Raw genomic sequence first — 19479 nt, forward strand, 5'->3', positions numbered from 1 at the left:
GAAGACATAGTTTTGCTTAGCCTATAGTGAGGAAAACGAATAGTGTGACTAGACCTGGTAAAATGGTTATGTACATCAGTGGCAAGGGAGTGTTGAAATAAATTATTTTTTCACATGACATAAACATACAAAGATATACAAGTTGATCACAGTCAAAATTCTCTCTCTAACAAAAAGTGGTCTACAATGTCAGTTGAACCTGAGAAAGTTAATATCCTTAATGTCTTCTTTTGTAACAATAAAACATTTAATACACCTATACCATTACCCCAATACATAATACCGTACAATAACACAGAGTGAAAAAAAGCATAATAACATTGTTTTAAAAAAATTGGTGGGTAATACATCTCTACACAATACATCCTAATACATCTCAGGCTCCACTTCTAACATGAGGAAAAAGTTTAAAAGCTGTGTTATAAATAGGAATTCGTCTAAAGTCCAGATATATTTCACTATAGTAACTTATATTTTAGTCTCTCAATGATGATGAATTGCTACCAATAGATTATTTGTTAATCAAGCTCTTTTTTTGTCATAAACAAAGTAAATGTGTAGGCAAATATTGTCAGATTTAATACAAATCATAATACTAAAGTTATTACAACATTAAATTAATATTTAAACACTCTTGTCAAGTTAAAAGCAGAGCCTCATATGCGCATCCGGTGCCCTCTTAAGGAAAGTGTAATGTTAACACTGTAGATGCTGTTGAATACAGAATTAAGCATTAAAACCATTGTCAACCTCAAAGTTTTAAAACATTTCAAAGCTAAAGAAAAACTGGATCAACTGTTTTAGTAAATAGAGTACGTTATCACATTCATAATACTATTGTAGTGGAAGAGAACACCATAAAACTCATAAGTAAATAAAATCTATGCCTGTATAATTTAGTGAAAAACAAATGTTTTGTTATCAATTATACTTTAGAGGTAAAAAAATAATAGCATTTAATTGTAGCAAGTATTGTTGAGTAAATATATGCTTATAACATATACTACATCTTTGTGCACAAAACCATCAATTTACACAACAGTTAGTAATGAAAGTTTAAAAAAATGTGTGGGAACTGTAACTGACATCATAATATCGTTATTTTTATAATTTATTATACAACTAACAGTATGTGTACCAACAAGTTTTCAGTGCGGTAGCCATTTGTAAAATAAACTTTTTTTATATCACAGATAGTGAGAAAAATAAGTGTTTTCGTTCAGGTTTCATGATATTTTTCTTATTTTGTTGTCATGAAGCAATTTATAAAATATTGATCACGCACTATGATGAGACACCCTGTATATAATAGATGTTTTAAATTTTTGCAACAATATAATCATGCTCTAGTCCAATACTCTTGTTCATTGGTTCACAAAGTAAAAGGAATTTATATGTCATATATTAACCAGTTAGATAAAAGTATGAAGTAGCATGGCATGTACACCGGAAACAGATCAGCATTGTCTATTAGGTGTACTGAAATGCAGTATTACTGTATTGTAAAGTATCACTGAACAATGGCAAATGTCCGGAAAAATCCTGTTTCCTTCACTATTAGGTGAGTTGTATTACAACTACAGTCTACATGGAGTATAAAATGATAACAATTGAAAACTTGGACAAAAAACAAAAATGATCGCACGGGCAAGGTAAAGGTGACTGACCTCGCACAAGGTGTGTACACAAATCTTATCTATCACTCACTATGAGATACTGGCATGCCATGGTGGTGTTAAGCAGCAATCTAATACACTGTAAACAACTCGGGTTTTCAAGTAACAATAACCTTTTGCATTTTGTTAGATAGCATTCCCTCACTTTATATATATATATATATATATATATATATATATATATATATATATATATATATATATATGATTTATGTGATGTAGGTTGTTTGTAACTCTATATTTAATCCTTCAAAAAAAAAAAAAAAAAAAAAAAAATATATATATATATAGAGTTACAAACAACCTACATCATATAAATCATTTTTATTTCTTTAAAAATTGCTGTTTTCATTTCATAAACCATTACATATTTTCAAATTTTCTAATCTAACATGTAAAATGTTTATGTTTAAATTAAGTATATCCTGAATCCTGTAAGGTACATGATTCAGTTCTTGTACAAATCAATTTCAATTTGCTAAACAAAACTAAAAACTAAAAGTAATAATTTTGAATCCATGAAATGAGCTTTAACTCTGACAAGCTTTGACGTGTAACCATTAGGCCTGGCACTTTCTGATTTGTGTGTGTTTTGACATAGTACATTGATTGAAACAAATACATTTTCTAACAAATACATAATTTCCAGTTTCCATAATTTGAATAGTATATTATGTTTCACAGAATTAAATGAGAAATTGATTTCTAGCACTTAAGTGATACTGAAGTAAAATCAATATATTTCAAAACAACAACAAAAAACTACATATGTTATCAGCCCTTTGGGAGTATCAGACGTAAATGTTTGTAAGTCAACATTTTGAAAGTCCACTTCATCACCAAAACCAATAATCTAACACTTTCAAACTGAAAAATATACAATTTTATGCTAATATGCAAAGACAATGAAACCCTCCTTGAACTGATGTTTTGAAATAGCTTATAAACTCTATATAATATTTATGTTTGATAAATTCTAGTATTTTAGTTTGGTTTTTCTCAGAATAGTAGTAGCTACGTCATGACACCAAAGATTTTTAATGTAATTTTTTATACTAATGATCGTTGTACTTATTGTCTTATTTAATATAAAGATGCTCTAATTTACTATCAACTTATTACATTCACGCTGTTCTATTTTCATTCTCGGTTAGTTATAAAATATTAACCCTTTTAATGTGTTAAAACCTAATACTCACTTTATTTACCTACTAATTAATAACCAAGTTTTGATCCTTTATAGTTACCTCTAAATTCTTCAGGGGCATCACTGAAGTCAACTTCTCGTTTCATATTCTGAACCACTATCTCTGCAGCTTTTTTTGCTAGGTCCCGAAATTTCTCTAATTCAATCGGTGTCTTGATCAAAGCCCGTTCCATTCTTAGAGCTGCATCATCAAATAGTTCCTTTCGGAAAGACCTCTGAAAAAATGAAAATGTAATTCTAACATTAATGACTTATCTTAAAAGGATAAACAAATTACAAAAATAAAAACTAAAAAAATAAGGATATTTCGAAATTATTAAAGTAAGTACTGTATTCATATTGTTTTGCCACTTCTACTACTAAGTGATGGCAGTTAGGTATTTTTAATTTTCCAATATCGCTTTGAGGAATATATCACTAAAAACTTAATGTTAATAAAATTCACCATTTACAAACAACTAACTACAAAAATGCAGTTTTGTCTTTGTATAGAATGTTTATTTTATAAATAGACTCAAGACCATTATAGTAATTGTGCTGGCACTTTTTATATAGTGCAATATTTTTAAATTTTGTACAAAAATATAAGTATGTAACTAACATCATTGTCTTTCACTTCACTCCATATTGGAACATTGCTTACGCAATTATCATCTTGAAATATTACGGCCTCGCAGTAGAGAGCCATGTTCAGTCAACAGATGTTAAACCGAAACTGTGTATGCAATGTTGAGACGCAGTGTGAACCGAAATACTTTGATGTTAGTTATGGCATCGGTTGAATAAGCCAAAGTATTAATATTATTCCTTATAGTTCATCCGAAACATAAAAACGTAGTTTTATTTTTGTTTACTCCATATTTGAATTCTTTCTACTATTTATGTGTCACATAAGTTTTTTTTTTTTTTTGGTTCTGGATCAAAAAGAGTCAATGACAAATTAGTGTAAAGTTAGGATATTTGGGAGAATTGTAAAGTTCCTTAAGTCAAGTTAAGAACCAATACAAAAAATTGATATTGGAAATATGTTTGATTTTAAGATTAAGAATTAACTATACGAAAACACTAAATTGATTATACAGGGTGTTTGAAAAGTATGGGTACGGCTTAATATTTTAAAAACCATAGGAGATAACAGCTATAAACTTTGCACAGTGTCATATGGCTATGTAAACTATTTTTCCTTGCTATTACCATGACATGCCAACCATGGGGGGACGGCCCACAGAGGAAAACATGGAAATCTTAAATTGAAGCATGGGTCGAGTGATACCTCATTTGAAAGAGCTCACTTAGTAGAGTTGAATGCCGCAAACCGCATCTCAAAAGGTTTATCCAATCAGACATGGAGGGTTGTTTTAGGTACACATTGTGAAGTACATTATGCGCTGCCATTTCTGACTGGATCGTCGTATTCTGATGCGGTTGGCGGCGTTTCACTCTACTAACCAATGTGTCTTCACTGACTTTTTTTAATTAGCAAATTATGTCATAAATTGATAACACAATAAATAAAAGACAATAAATACCAATGTTTTTTTAGTTTTATTTATTGTGTTATAAATTTATGACATAATTTGCTAATTAAAAAAAGTCAGTGAAAACACATTGGTTAGTAGAGTGAAACGCCGCCAACTGCATCAGAATACGACGATCCAGTCAGAAATGGCAGCGCATAATGTACTTCACAATGTGTACCTAAAACAACCCTCCATGTCTGATTGGATAAACCTTTTGAGATGCGGTTTGCGGCATTCAACTCTACTAAGTGAGCTCTTTCAAATGAGGTATCACTCGACCCATGCTTCAATTTAAGATTTCCATGTTTTCCTCTGTGGGCCGTCCCCCCATGGTTGGCATGTCATGGTAATAGCAAGGAAAAATAGTTTACATAGCCATATGACACTGTACAAAGTTTATAGCTGTTATCTCCTATGGTTTTTAAAATATTAAGCCGTACCCATACTTTTCAAACACCCTGTATAATCGCTGTCATGCTAGACAACATCTCAGCTAACCTATATCACATTTAAAGTCTTTAGGCACAATTTAATACTACAATTATTGAAGGAACACAGTTTTATATTAGAAATAAAGAGTATTAGACTGACCTCATCAGAAGCTACAGCAGCAGCGAACTGGTCACAGTCCAGATGCAGGTAGATATCAACAAGTTGACCCAGCAGCCGTCTCGGTTCCCACCCGTACTTGTCAGGTGTGCGCACTTTCAGATTCTTACCTGCAAATATAACTCAATCACACCAGTTTCTTGGAACTTCCTTATCAAACTCTCTAACTATTAGCCCTTCCCACACCGCAGATTGATAAAATAAAGATAAACTTTGACCTAAACGCCAAACACAATTACATCCGATATTATACATTGTGTCTCTTGGAGAGTTTCTTAGTTCACAAAAAGCTAGCCTACCGCAGTTGGCAAGAGAGTATTTTTGGACTACCTACATTCAGTGACAGGGGGAGTGGAACACCGTTTGTCTAGCTCCGTCCACCTGTTCATCTGCTCTGCGTGTCCTGCAGAGCCATAACCAAACATATACGTTGTCTACCGGTAGAGTGTTGTCACAAACGCGTCTACTACACATCTCGTTATTATTCTTTTAGTTTTATTACATTGTGCCATTAATTTGAATTAAGATTATTCAAATCATTAATTTTATAAATATGTATTTTTAGATTTGTATTAATAAATACAGTAATTTTAACTAAAATTCCCAGTTTTATAGTTTTTTGCCTTTATCTCTTATAATAAAGTTATAATAAACTTTAGTTTTGTACTTACAGAAAACATATTTTTTAGTTGTCTTAGTTTTAAAGGAAAATTATGCAATTTATTAGCGGCATATGAAGGGTTACATAAATAAAATTCAGTTCAATATGCTGATTAATATAATGTACTTTTATTGTAATTTAGTAAAAAATTAACACATACTCAAAATCTTGAAAGAGACATTTAAGAGATTAACACTTCATTACATAATTTTAACTCCTAACCTTTAAAGTATTTTATTCTGTTAGAGGTTTGAATAATTATTGTTATTACTACAATGTAATAGTAATAGCTTATGAAACTTATTTTTATGATGGAACACATTTCTCACATAGCAAAAAGCAGTTATTTAGGCCGCAATGTAAACTAGTGTACCAATGCGCATGGGTAGCATTGTTGAACTAAAACCAGAAAAATTGCCTGTTGAAATTGAGCATTTCTTCTTTGGTCTGTCTTTTTCAGACTCTCAGTATTTTCTATGTTATATACCAAATGACTCTACTTTTTCTTTTATATACCAAAGGATATTTTATTTACTTTAGGAAAACACAAAGATCTTATATGTACTACAGAAATCAATGGTGCTGTAAATAAAATTACAAAAAGATACATCATTAATTCACAATATTGTTTAATTAATACTTGCACAACAAAATATTAAATTATTGTAGGATAACAACTCAACATCACTATGTGAGTAGAAATAATCTGTTGGTCTTCATATAATTTTGTCTCACTATAAATGAAAATCGAAGAAAACTTACATTTGGGGCCACACAACTGTTGAAGGTTGAAGTTGAGCATTGCAGAGAGCCTGCCCACAAGTTCAGGACGGAGAAATGGTTCCTTAATATCAACTGTCAGATAGTGGAACATGTCCACAGTCTCTCTAGCCAGTGTCAAGTACGATCTAGGGGAATAAAAATGTTTATTAATTTTCAAGTCAGGTACATTAATGATCATATGAACTCTGGGTATTGGGCTAAACTTCAGTTACAGAATTTTATAAAATATGTAAAATTACAAGTATTTACTCACCATAAATTTTCTATTTACATAACTTCATTTCTTACTAATATAGAACTTGTAGGCAAGTATATGGATGTTAATTGAATAACAAACATATAATGAAATAAAAATAATAAAAACTGACGGAAATTCTATTACAGTCCGAAAATTAAAAAAGTCTTTCAGATCTGATAATATTCCAGTTGGTATTAAAAATATCACTGAAGTTTACCTGCACTGCCGCTCATCTGCTGACAGCTGTCTGCTGCGAACCTGCTGCTGCTCCATGCCGATCCTGTTCCACGCATCTGAGTCGGCCATCAGCTCTTGAACTTCATGTATACGCTGGACATGGATCATATCACACATTAATAGTTCTCTAAAGAGTACAATTTTGTTGAATACTCTATAGAACCCTCATCCTTCATATGGATACTGTCTGAACATAACTTATGTGATGATCTGTTGTGGTAAAGAGAACCCACACTCTGTAAGCATTAAGTTGAGGCACGATGTGGATTGTATTGAATTTACTTTAGTTACAGTGAATTTGTAAAATATGCACTGCAATAGCAAAGCCCCACAAATTGTGAAATTGATTCACTGAATACATTTTATTGGCGCATAACCAGAAACCAATTAAAATTTACCTACAAAATAAAAAGGTGCATGTATAGACAAAATCCTAGGTAAATACATAATTAGATGTGTGCATCAAATCTTACAATTTCATACTAAGCAAATTACAAATTGCTAAAATCTGTTTTTGTTGGACTTTGTTTATGAAAAACTATACATAGATAATCTAATTAATACATAACAATTTATCATATTTAAAAAAATATATTATGCTAACAGTTAGTATTTTCTATATTTTACGTTTGTGCAATGTTAAAAACCAGTGACAAGATTTGATTTCAGCGCACTCTTGGGTAGTAGTACCCTCCCTAGCTCACCTGAACTCTTATTATTTTAACACTGCTATGAAACCTGACTTAATAAACAAAAATGTGAATGTATTATGTGGCAAGATCTCCCAAGAAAGGTTTCATCTGTACACTTTTAAAATTTGCATGAAATTTCATTTTTAAATAGACAAAGATGTGGTCTATGATGGTGTATGTCCAGCCATAGAAATTGAGCATAATTTTGCGTCAATTTCGGTTATGTATGATTGTATGCCTGTCTTATCTGCCTGCAAGACATCTCGAGAATGAAATGTGTTAGAGATTTGAAATTTTGCATGCAACCACACCAAAGACTGTTACACAAGTCAACAAGAGGTGTAGTATACTCCTACCTTATAATATTTTTGATATGACGGGGGGTGGTCTGAAATTTTTTATACATTTTAAGTTTAAAATATGTTTTACAATTGATACAAAATATATGCCCATATTTTTGTAGATTAAATCCATATACAGTGGAGTCCCGCTAATCCGAACACGTGTAATCCGAACGTCGGTTAATCCGAACAGGTCCAGGAGGAATTATTTATAACGATAATGAACAGTTATAGGAACTAATTACTTAAAAAAATGAAAATGGGTGCATCATTTCGTACATACATAAACAAAGAAAACTTTAATTAAATAGACATACAGTATTTTATTAAGACAAATTGTGTACGGTACAGTACATAAATAATGAAGTTAAATACAGTACCAAATTGAAACTTATAGGTTAAGTATGAGTTAAATTACTGTATTAAGAAGTGAAATCAAACAAAAATTGGACGTACAGTACTGATATTATTATTGATTACAATATTAATTGTTAAAAGACATAAATTCAATTATTGTCTTCTGTCGCATTGAAGAGAGTCTATTGGATGACGCGGGACCCGTACAATATCCAGCAAGCTCACATTGCTTAACAATAGAACTCTCACACTAAATACGGTAAATGTGCTTAGTATTCGCTAACACGTTTATTTGTCCAGAAATACAATGCAACTGTCAGAAAACATGTTTTAATAAACAATGTTGATAATTCTATAACAAAATAGACCCATTCTCAAGTTTAAAACCATATTTTTCTGTAATTCTGGCTAATCCGAACAATCACATAATCCGAATAGGGCTCGGTCCCAATTAGGTCGGATTAACGGGACTCTACTGTATTATAAAAGCCTTGTGTTATAACCTATCAAATTAAAGTATAAAGTAGGGAATATGAATTAGTTGTTAAAATATAGCTAGATTTCTCTGGACCTCTGTAAATCTCTTAAAAATAAAATGTCACTCTTGGATTACTTTTTGTATTATTGGACAGCCTCTAAACGCTAAAAAATGGCAAAAATTGGATTGGTCATGATTTGTTTTAACCCTTTGGCTGCTATGCAACGATATGTCGTTTTTGGTAATCGTGCCGAAAAATGCTATGGAACAATACTTCGTTGTTGCGAATTTCTTTTTCCAGCGCTAAATATTACGTTATTTACACGCCGATTGCGGTAAATGACAGCTGAATAAGTTTACTTTTCCTTAAAAATAATAACAACACTTGTATTTGCTGGTTTTTTTATAGTACACTAACGGCAAAAACAGCTGTGATCTAGATAGCACAGGGTAAGTTTTTTGTGTTTTTTTCATTACATAAGTAAAAATCTATATTTTTGCATGAAAATTTCAGTATGTACTCAAAACAACATATGGTTTTAGGTAAAAATGTATTTAAAAAAATAAAAGTTAAATTTAATTATGTTTTTCTGTGTCAAAGTTGAAAAAAAAATATTTATTTATTTGTTTACATAGTTTTGTATTTTTCAAAATGTATTATTTTTTATTTTCTTACATATATTATACTACAAAACAAAACAAAATCAATGAAATAGGTTAAAATTTGAGGAACTTAAGCCTAAAACTCTACAAATTCACCATTTTAGGCTTAGCACTTTTGGGATAAAATCCGATAAAAACCTGAGCACTTTTGGGATAACATGTCAAAAAATTCTTAGCAGCCAAAGGGTTAAGAAATTTTGGGTATGACAAAGGGTATGGCTGAGTAGCCATACTCAGCCTAAAACAACTATTAGGATTTGATATTAGAAAATTATGTATTATCCCATCAATACTTTATTCTATAACAAGATGTACTCAACATAAACAAAATGTAACTAAACTAAACCTACAAAGGTAATACTGCTATTGTAATGTTCTAAAAAATAAATATTCTTATTTTATACTAAAGAGGTTACAACTTACCTTTAAACTTTCTAAACTCTCATCCAGCAAGAATGTTGTATCATTCATTAGCATGTTGATAAATTTAACAAATTGCTTTCCTGATCTGCAAAATAAATTAATATTTAACATACTACACACCAACCCACATATAAACAAAACCAAATTAATCCAACTAATTAGAACCAAATTTATAGAAACTATATTGAAATAAAATTACTTTTTATAAGACAAGGTTTTAAACGAATGTTGAAAATATTTTATAAGCAATAATAAAGCGTTTGGCTTGCATTACCACTGTTGGGTTCAGTCGACACAATCATAAAAGCTCTAAAAAATCCCAGTAACTATTTACAAGGGTTTATTGATTTTATATGGCAATTTTAGGTATATAAAACTATTATTTTATAAGCACATTTGGTATCAATTGAAAGCTCTTACACTTCAGATGTGCATGTTGTTGATATAATTACATCTGCTGATAGGCCTCTGCATTACAGGTTTTCAAAGCTCCAATATTAATCTTAAGAGAGTATTGTTGTTACTATAACACTTGTGTTTATCTGGTTGTTATTCTCAATGTATCAACCAATTTAATACCAGTGTATCGTTTTAAACAACCAAGTTATTATCAGATTATTCCTTCTTAATGCTTTACATTTGTAGTCAAATTATTTTGTAAAATATATTGACAGTTGTTATCAGTTCATGAAACATGTTCAATTTATTATTTACCTTTCCTTAAATAATTGAAAAATTGAATCAATTTTTTTCGACAATTGAGCTTTTAAACAACTTTATAATTTTTGTATTACTAAAAAGGAAAATGCAATGGTATTACAACACATTAGTTCTTATTATCTTATACATTTCTGCATTATACAAAAAACCATATAAGGATCTTAAATTCTGATGTATAAATTTCACTATCATAAACTTCTACAGTAAAACGTGTTAATTTACTATTACAAGACATTATATCATTAGATAGATATACGAGGTGTGATCAAAAAGTTCCAGGACTGAATTTTTTATACGTTTATTCATGCAACATACAGGTTATTCGAATTTGTCTCCTTCAAAGTACTCCCCTTGGGAAGCTACACACTTTTCCCACCGGTGTTTCCACTCATCAAAGGCCCCAGAAAACTCTTCTTTTGTAAAGGTGTGTTTAGCAGCTCCGTCGTTTTTCTTTAAATTTCGTCAACTGTTTGAAATCTTCGTCCTTTCAAGGGTCTCTTGAGCTTCGGGAAGAGAAAAAAGTCTGCTGGAGCCAGGTCAGGTGAGAAACGAGCTCCTCATGCAGTGGAAGAATGGGGGTGATCAAAACCGGCGGAGAGAAAGAGTGGGGGATGGAGGGGCCCCTCCTCCAAACTACAGATAGCCCGCGTATTGGAATAGTGGAATGAGCAGTCCGCACGTTCTCGCTCCGTACTCCTCTGAATTTAATTTAGTAGTTCAGTACCTGGCAAACCTATTAAAATGTATTCACTGTATTTTCAAACCCCTTTTCCGTAGTTTAGTACAACATACATATATATTACATTTTCAAAGCTGGATGCTGCAGGATGCAGCACAATTAAATTTATTTAGTTAAACCTTGATTTTACAACGTAATTAATGACAGGCAATTAATCTTGTCTACATACAAATAAACCAATACAACGGAGTATCGAAAGACCCAAAAAGACGTAAGGAAGACTAATGTAACAAAGTAACCTCGTTACATTCAGTGGCGTAGCTAGAAAAACATTCGAGGGTGGATTAAACATCCAGGAGGATTAAAAAAGAGCCCTCCTCACAAAATTTAGAAATTTTTTTGTTTACAAGTGAATTCTCAATTTAAATTGTACTTTTTTTTAATTTTCTTAGTCACTCAAATGTGATTGTAAGCATTCATGCTTGCAAACATTATAAACTTTTCAAAAGATTTGAGACTCGTGTTTCTTAGCTTAGTAGTTAAAGTAGTTAAGATCTTCATGGTCTAAAAAATACAAAATCAACAATTAAGTTGAGTATTTTTTAATTGCATCTTTCGTATTAAAATGTAAACCAAATAAAATTGTTTTGTAACATTATATTTGGTTCATTGCATTTTCCAACTGCCTTAATCAAATAAATATAATTTGTAGTTACATTACTATTAGTTAGAAATTATTCGATAATTGCCATCTACTATAGATCAGGCCAGCATTATAATTGCATACGCCAGACGACACATGACCCATATCAGGCTTGGTCGAAGTTGCATGCACAATTTCAAGTCTACAGCTTATTTTTCATTCTCGATATATCCAACAAACAGACAGAGAGCTATTGCTATAAGTTAAAACTTGATCGTAATAATTTGAGGTTATTAAAATATTGTATTTATTAATGATGTCACGTGCTATATGTTAAGGTATTTAAGTCAGGTAGTTGTCATTGATTGTGTCATATTTCTATAATTAATGTTTTTGGTTGAATATATAACTCGCAATGTTTACTTCAATAAATTATATAAATTAGTGTAATTTTAATTGTATCATAAATCTGTATATTCGTGCGCATTAGAGATCAGTAGGACTAAATTATTTTCATCATCTGTATTACATAAATATTTTCTGTAATATAAGTGTAATATTTTCTTACATAAATATAAGTGTTTAAAAATTGTAAACCAAACATATATTCATATATGTTCTTAAAACTGAATTTATCAGTTACAGTAATATAATATAATTAGGAAAATTTTGTATTTATTAATGATGTCACGTGCTATGTTAGGTATTTAAGTTAGGTAGTTGTCATTGATTTTAATCGTTTCTATAATTTATGTTTTTGGATGAATATTTACTCGCAAGTTTCTTTTTAATCCCCTTAGTTTATTATAGCTATTACATAACATTACAGATTTTGTAGCGTAATTATTAATTTATTTACTACCAATTAAGGACTTCAGATTATAAATATTGTTGCTTTTGCCCTATTAATTTGAATATATTCCAATAGCACAAAAAAAATATATTTACTGTTGTTTTAAGCCTATATGCAAAATATGATGAAATTATGACATTTTATTCGTTGTGCACCATCTCACATTTTGTAAAGTGTCTATAGAGTTATAAAGAAAGTTCAATATTAATATAATTAATTCGATTTATAATTTCTATATTTTGCAGATATGTTCAGATATAAAACGACTCATTAATTCGTAAGATAATAGAAATCAGAACCGTTCCGAACTGAGGTCGCTATCAGCCTCATGTTCAGGGTTTGTCGGCACTGCTTGGCTCTGACCAGTCGACGAATTTTCGGGATTATCGTACTGCTCGGCTCTGCCCTCCACTCTTTCTCTCCGCCAGTCTTGATCACCCCATTCCTTCCACTGCATGAGGAACTCGTCAGGTGAGTAGGGGGGCTGAGGAATGACAGTCATTGCGTTTTTTTACACAAAAGTCACGGATAACTAATGCAGAGTGAACAGGAGCATTGTCCATGATGAAGAACCCAATCACCACTTTGCCACAGCTCAGGTCTCTTTCTTCTCACAGCATTAGGCAATTTTCTGAGGGTTTCAAGATAAACAAAACGATTAATTGTTTTACCTTGTGGAAGGAATTCATAGTAGACGACACCTTTACAGTCAAAGAAAACTGTAAGTATGACCTTCACATTTGATTTGACTTGATGTGCTTTCTTGGGTCTTGGAGAGCCTTTTGATGTCCATTGTGATGATTTTGGGCTTTTGTTTCCACATCGTAACCAAAAACCCATGTCTTGTCTCCCGTAATGACATGATCCAAGAAGCTTTTCATTGTCATTTGCCTTTTGAAGAAGTTCCTCAGAAACATGAATTCGGTGTTGTTTTTGGTCTTCAGTCAACAGTTTTGGCACAAACTTTGCTGCAACAACACGACGCATTTGAAGTTTTTCAGTTAAAATTTCCTGACATGACCCAAATGAAACGGTCTGATCATATGAGAGCGTTCACTTTAGCAACATTGTCATCATTGATTGACGTTGAAGGGCGTACAGAACGAGCATCGTCGTCTGTGGATGTTCGGCCATCTTTAAACCTCTTGAACCACTGATGGCAGCATGATCGGCTTCGACATTCTTCACCAAAAGCCTCTTGTAACATCAAAAAGGTTTCAGAAAACGTTTTATTCAGTTTCACACAAAACTTCACATCAAACACGTTGCTCTTCTTTTCACATTTCATTTTCATTAAACAAAAAAATAGCCAAACTCTATAAAACTAATCTCAAACAAACTGTGCTAATGTTACTTTCAGTGATGTTATGATTGATCTGCAAACACAGCTGTGTTACTGTTGAGGTCAGGGAATACAATGCTGCCAACCCACATCGCTGTGAGACATTGCATTCCCATAGTATATAAAAAGTCCTGGAATTTTTTTGATCACACCTCATACATTAGATAAGAAAAATATTATATAAAAAATATTATTTTGATTCCATTAATGATTTTAATATTAAAAGATAATAATGATTATACACAAGATGAGAAATCTTATGTATGTTAGTAATCTCTGTTGAATGTTGCCTTTATGTCTTTTATACACCAACCTGCAATGACAATACAAAACATATATTTAAATTTGATATAAACCACTTACTTGGACTCATTAACAATAGCCTGTCTATGGACAGTGCTTTCCCACATGCCTTTCAGAATCAAGCTGATGTGATAACGAATTGTGAACTTGTCATAGAATTCGGAGCTCGACCCTGTTGTTTCTACATCTGAAATAAGACATAATGTAAATGTATTATTGAAATACTGTTTGTGTGAAGATATCCATGCCTTATTAACACAGGTTTCTTTAATTCTAACCCAAAAAGTTACTGGTTTTATAAGTTCTTACATTGTTAGTACCAATTCTGGTGTGGAATTTGACCAGTGATTTTTATTAACAGACGTGATAATAGTAGTTTAGTAGAACACATTTAGTGAAACTTTTAGGAGGTTCACATCCCATAGAGGTCACTTTACTTGTCAGGTAACTATGGCATGTGGCTACAGTTTGTATATAAATAAATGTATTTATTTTCTCATTCTGCCATAAAACATACATCAAACATATAAAAAACTTACATAATTAAGAATCATAAACAGTATAATTATACTTGCCAAGACTGACTAAATGCACTAAATGAAAACTTAAACATGTATTTAGATTTAAAAAAATAACATAATATAAGTTAAAAACTAACAATAACTTCTTTCAGTCTCCTTACATATTTAATCATTATAAAAACTTGTAAATATACTGATTTTTGTAAATAGCAGAAGAGAAAATTTAGGGCATCCAAGACACTTGGTCTGTTTGGAGGTTCCAATTATTTAACATTAAACTTATTTTACAGCGTCCAGGTTGTGAAAGACTGAATTTTTTATTTAATCTTTTTCGGCCAATGTTTTTTCTAACTATCAGTGCTTCTCTGCTTTGCTACATGAGAAATCAACAATATCAATATCAATGTCAATATTGAGACATTTCAACTGCTGTTACAGAGACAATATTTGTATCGTCAAGTTTTGAATCTTTCCAAATAAAATGCTGCCTATTACAACAAATCAACATAAAACATTTGTATAGTTCTGTTAAATATATTGGTTTTTATACAAGTTTGATAATGTTTAAGGGTTCTATGATAGTTAACTATTATTCAGCACATATAACGATACGAACCAGTGTAGAACTTCATGAGGCAGGAGGGCAGGTGATGTTCGGAGATGGGGTGGGCCATAACACGGCTGTACAGGTCCTCGGTGTGAGCCTGGATACCAGGATTAAGCACAAACAGCACCTCTATGATCTTAGCTACCAGGTATGGGTTCTTGATACAGTGGGGGGAACAGACTGCCACCAGCAGCCATGTGATCATCGAATGGTCCATGGATGTGGCAATAACTCCAGGCACAAACCTGTATATTACAATATTGCAAGCTCTACTAATTACTCGTATACAGTTTTGTTGTTTACTTCAAATTGAATACAAATTTCAAATAAGAAGTTTAACTTTGGTGACAATACTTCTTCAAATATACTGGACAATCATTTGTTTATACAAATTGATATTAATGTTTTGTATATAGCAGTACGAAACTGAAAACTTAGTAAGGCATGTATATTCTTCACATATTATTCCATATTAAACCATCCAAATAACACACACAAATAATAATTAAATAACTTAATTTAATTTTCATATTAAATAATAAGTACTAATTTAATTTTCACATTAAACAATAAGTACGTAATGACATTATACTATTGTTTGTTATGACGATTGTTTTCAATAAAAATGCATTTGAAGGCCTTTGACAAATGAAAAACATTTACTGTCAACAGTTTACACAGCTGTTCATTTATTGAGCTAGTAAAATGTGATTTTTATTGATTGGTTTACCAGGCTATAATATACAAGGGCCAATACTATCATTTTGGTCATTATTCAAATATATTCGTCCTTGGCTATCTAAACATAATTTTATGTGATATAGAATATTTATTTCTTCAGTACAATAAAATTAATAATTGTATGAGTACAAGTTTTTCGAATTGTACAGTTGTCCATAAAAAGTTCTTAAAACGCCAAGTATTACATTATTTGAGACAACTGATTATATAACCTTAAACCTTATTATATTGAAGTTATCTTGTATATTTGAAATGTAAACAATCTTATCCACAAAAAGAAAGTGAAATTGAAATTATAATGTGCAATAAAAAAATGAATGAAGTATCTATGCATCAACACCCAGGCTGAAGAGACAAAGGAACTATTTGAAATCCAGACTTGAAAACTGAGCTCACTGCGAGACATAAAATGATGTCGACATTTCAATGAAGGAGGAGGAGCTCTTCTTATCGGAAATATCAATTTTCTATTAGTTTATTAAAGAAAACTCAAAATTCTCCAATAATTTCTATATTTTAACACGAGGCCTTTCGACATCGAAGATGCCATCATCAGGTGTGAATCAACAATTTAAAACAAATATCAGCTGAGTAAAACTTAATACAAAAATTTATATGGTTAAAAGTAAAATAAAATAAATATTAGTATATGTATAAAAGCTTTTGGTCAAAAAAGAATTTAGTTATATTTTAAAGGAATGGTGAATTTTGAATCGGTCCAAAATCATTGTTTAATATTTTACCTTTATGTTTGGTTATGTATAATGTTTCATATGTGTAGGGTTCTTCTTGTTTATGGACTTGTTTTAATAATGTAAAGTTTATAAATGTGTAGTTTGTTTCAAATGCATGTTTGGCAATAGCTGATTTTTCAGTTTGTCCGTATTTATAATATCTTTTGTGTTCCTTAAATCTTTTTTTAATGGTTCTTTTTGTCTGGCCAATATAAATCTTACCACAATCTTTACAGTTAATTTTGTAAATACCACTTTTATATTCATCTAAAATTTTATCTTTTGGATTTCCAATTACGTTATTTATTTTATTTGGTGTGAAAATGTTATGTTCATGTCAAGATGTTTTCTAAATACTTTTTTAATTTCTTTATAAAATGGACCATAACTCATGCATTGCCAGTTTCGTTTTTCTTTTTGTTCACTTTTTAAAGTAGTTCTTGATGTTTTTAATAAATTCTTCTTTTGTTTTTTTAACTTTTCAATAAAAAAAAAAAAATAAAATGATGTGTTTACAGACTTACATTTCCAGGACAGAAATCTTGGATGACAAACTAAAAAGCCTTATATATAGTACTTCCTGAATTTTATTACACAAATTGTGGAACAATTATTTGAATAGAGAAACTAGCTACCTTAAAATCAATCTGACTCAAGATATTTACGAGTACAAAAAAATACTCACTGAAGAGCGAACAGCAAAAACTCTGCGATGTCTTCGACATACCACTCAGGGAAGGCAGAGAACAGCTGAGGTGTGTCGGCAGGCAGTGGAAGGCTGGGGTTGAGAGGATTGTCCGACAATATCCTCAGCAGAAACTCTGCCACTGAGGTGTAGAACAGTAGCGCCCTTCGCATCAAGTTGTCATCCAACAGGCCAGCGTCCGCACACGCTTTACTGCGAGTCAATTTCTTGATTTGTTGCTTCCATCGTTTGATCAGTTCTTTGTTTCTTGAGGCAAAAGGCAGAGACTTCCAGTGCGATTCGCTACTCTGCATTTCCTCTACCAGTTTCTGAAGATCTCTGAGTGCTCTGAGACGTCTCTGGTACTTCTGCAAGGTGGGCATGAGCGCTAAGTGATGGCAGTGTAATGTCAGGAACCAACATTGAGTGGGGAACTTGGGCTCTTTCCACACGGTCTGTTCGGATTTGTTCAGTTCATCTAGCCACGAGGAAGTTTCAGTTGAGGTTAGCTTGAGTCGAGTGTCGTTCTTGATATCAACCATGCTAGAAGGATGGAAGGGATACAGTGGGTCGACTGTGTGCAGCTTGACCTTGACAGCCAACAGTTGCATGACTGACAGCAGGTTGAGCATGAAGCCGTCCCCAGCTAACGCTCTTTCCTCGGCTCGTATCTGTGACCGCTTCTCATTGTTCCGCAGAAGAGCTGCAATGTACGCCAACATGGCTTCTCTTGAGCTGCTGTTTACTAGTACATCATGGAATATTTTATGCAGCAGAATCTGAAAAAAATACATTGTAAAAGTAGAGTGAACCTTAATCATTTTAACAAAATTAAGATTCTTAATTTGTTTAGTTAAAGACAGAATAACATGTAATTTATACGTGTTTCTGAACAGTTTTTGTCACACAGAGAAAAAATATTATCAAATACTGAAGTGAGGTCCAAGTTCTAATTTCAAGATGAATATGAGAGGTACGAATGTGATCATGAGAGCAGAGTATATTAGATATGATTTTTATTTGACAACCAATTGAAAATAAAGGAGTCTTTAAGTGAAGTTCAAACCACAGAAATCCTGTTTCAAGGTATATTGGTAAACTGCTGGAATCCAATTTTTTACACAAAAATGTATTCTTTTACCACCCAGGGGTGTCCTGGACACCTTTACAAAGCACAATGTCATCAAAGAGTGATATGTGAGGGATCCGGGTTTAAGTTCTGGTGGAGCAAGTACTTTTTGTGACTGAATCTTAAGAAATTATATACGAGGGCTGTTTTTTAAGTAAGGGCCGTTCTCCCGTTCACGGTAGTAGTTCGCGTTCCTGCCGTAACGAGCGTGCGCCCCGCCTCCCGGCATTCCTAGCGAACAACTTCATGTCAGTTGCAGCTCTGTAGCTAACCTGTATGCATTACTGTGGATCTTTAAAATGTTTAAGATTATCGAATCACCCGCCGCGTGTGAGATTCGGTCAGTGATACGATTTTTGACTGCAAGAAACATGTCGGCTGCTGACATTCACCATCAGCTTTGTGAGGTGTATGGTGCCAAGGCAATGAGTGAAGGTAAAGTGCGGAAATGGGTCAGAGAATTTAAAGATGGCCGCGAAAATGTCCACGATGAAGATCGCTCAGGCCGGCCATCTGTGATCACGGGAGATTTGGTTACTGCAGTTGACGCAAAAATTCATGAGGACCGACGGTTCATAATAACCACTCTCTCTATGGAATTTCCTCAAGTGTCCAGGTCAGTACTGTACAAAATTGT

General features: G+C 32.1%; 1 protein-coding gene across 2 annotated transcripts in view; it reads right to left on the bottom strand.

Moving 5' to 3' along the window:
- Positions 1–19479, bottom strand: part of LOC124362679 (ubiquitin conjugation factor E4 B) — a 41373-nt gene that overhangs the window by 3617 nt on the left and 18277 nt on the right. For both annotated transcript variants that reach the window (XM_046817381.1, XM_046817380.1), the window contains exons 9-16: positions 17714–18492; positions 15563–15798; positions 14486–14612; positions 9886–9970; positions 6912–7024; positions 6436–6581; positions 4995–5122; positions 2924–3098 (exon numbers count right to left, since the gene is read on the bottom strand). In XM_046817381.1, the coding sequence (XP_046673337.1) occupies positions 2924–3098; positions 4995–5122; positions 6436–6581; positions 6912–7024; positions 9886–9970; positions 14486–14612; positions 15563–15798; positions 17714–18492 (1789 nt within the window). The remainder of the gene's footprint in view (positions 1–2923; positions 3099–4994; positions 5123–6435; positions 6582–6911; positions 7025–9885; positions 9971–14485; positions 14613–15562; positions 15799–17713; positions 18493–19479) is intronic.

The sequence above is a fragment of the Homalodisca vitripennis genome, chromosome 5, assembly GCF_021130785.1.
Source record: "Homalodisca vitripennis isolate AUS2020 chromosome 5, UT_GWSS_2.1, whole genome shotgun sequence".
In the NCBI taxonomy this organism is placed as follows: domain Eukaryota; kingdom Metazoa; phylum Arthropoda; class Insecta; order Hemiptera; family Cicadellidae; genus Homalodisca; species Homalodisca vitripennis.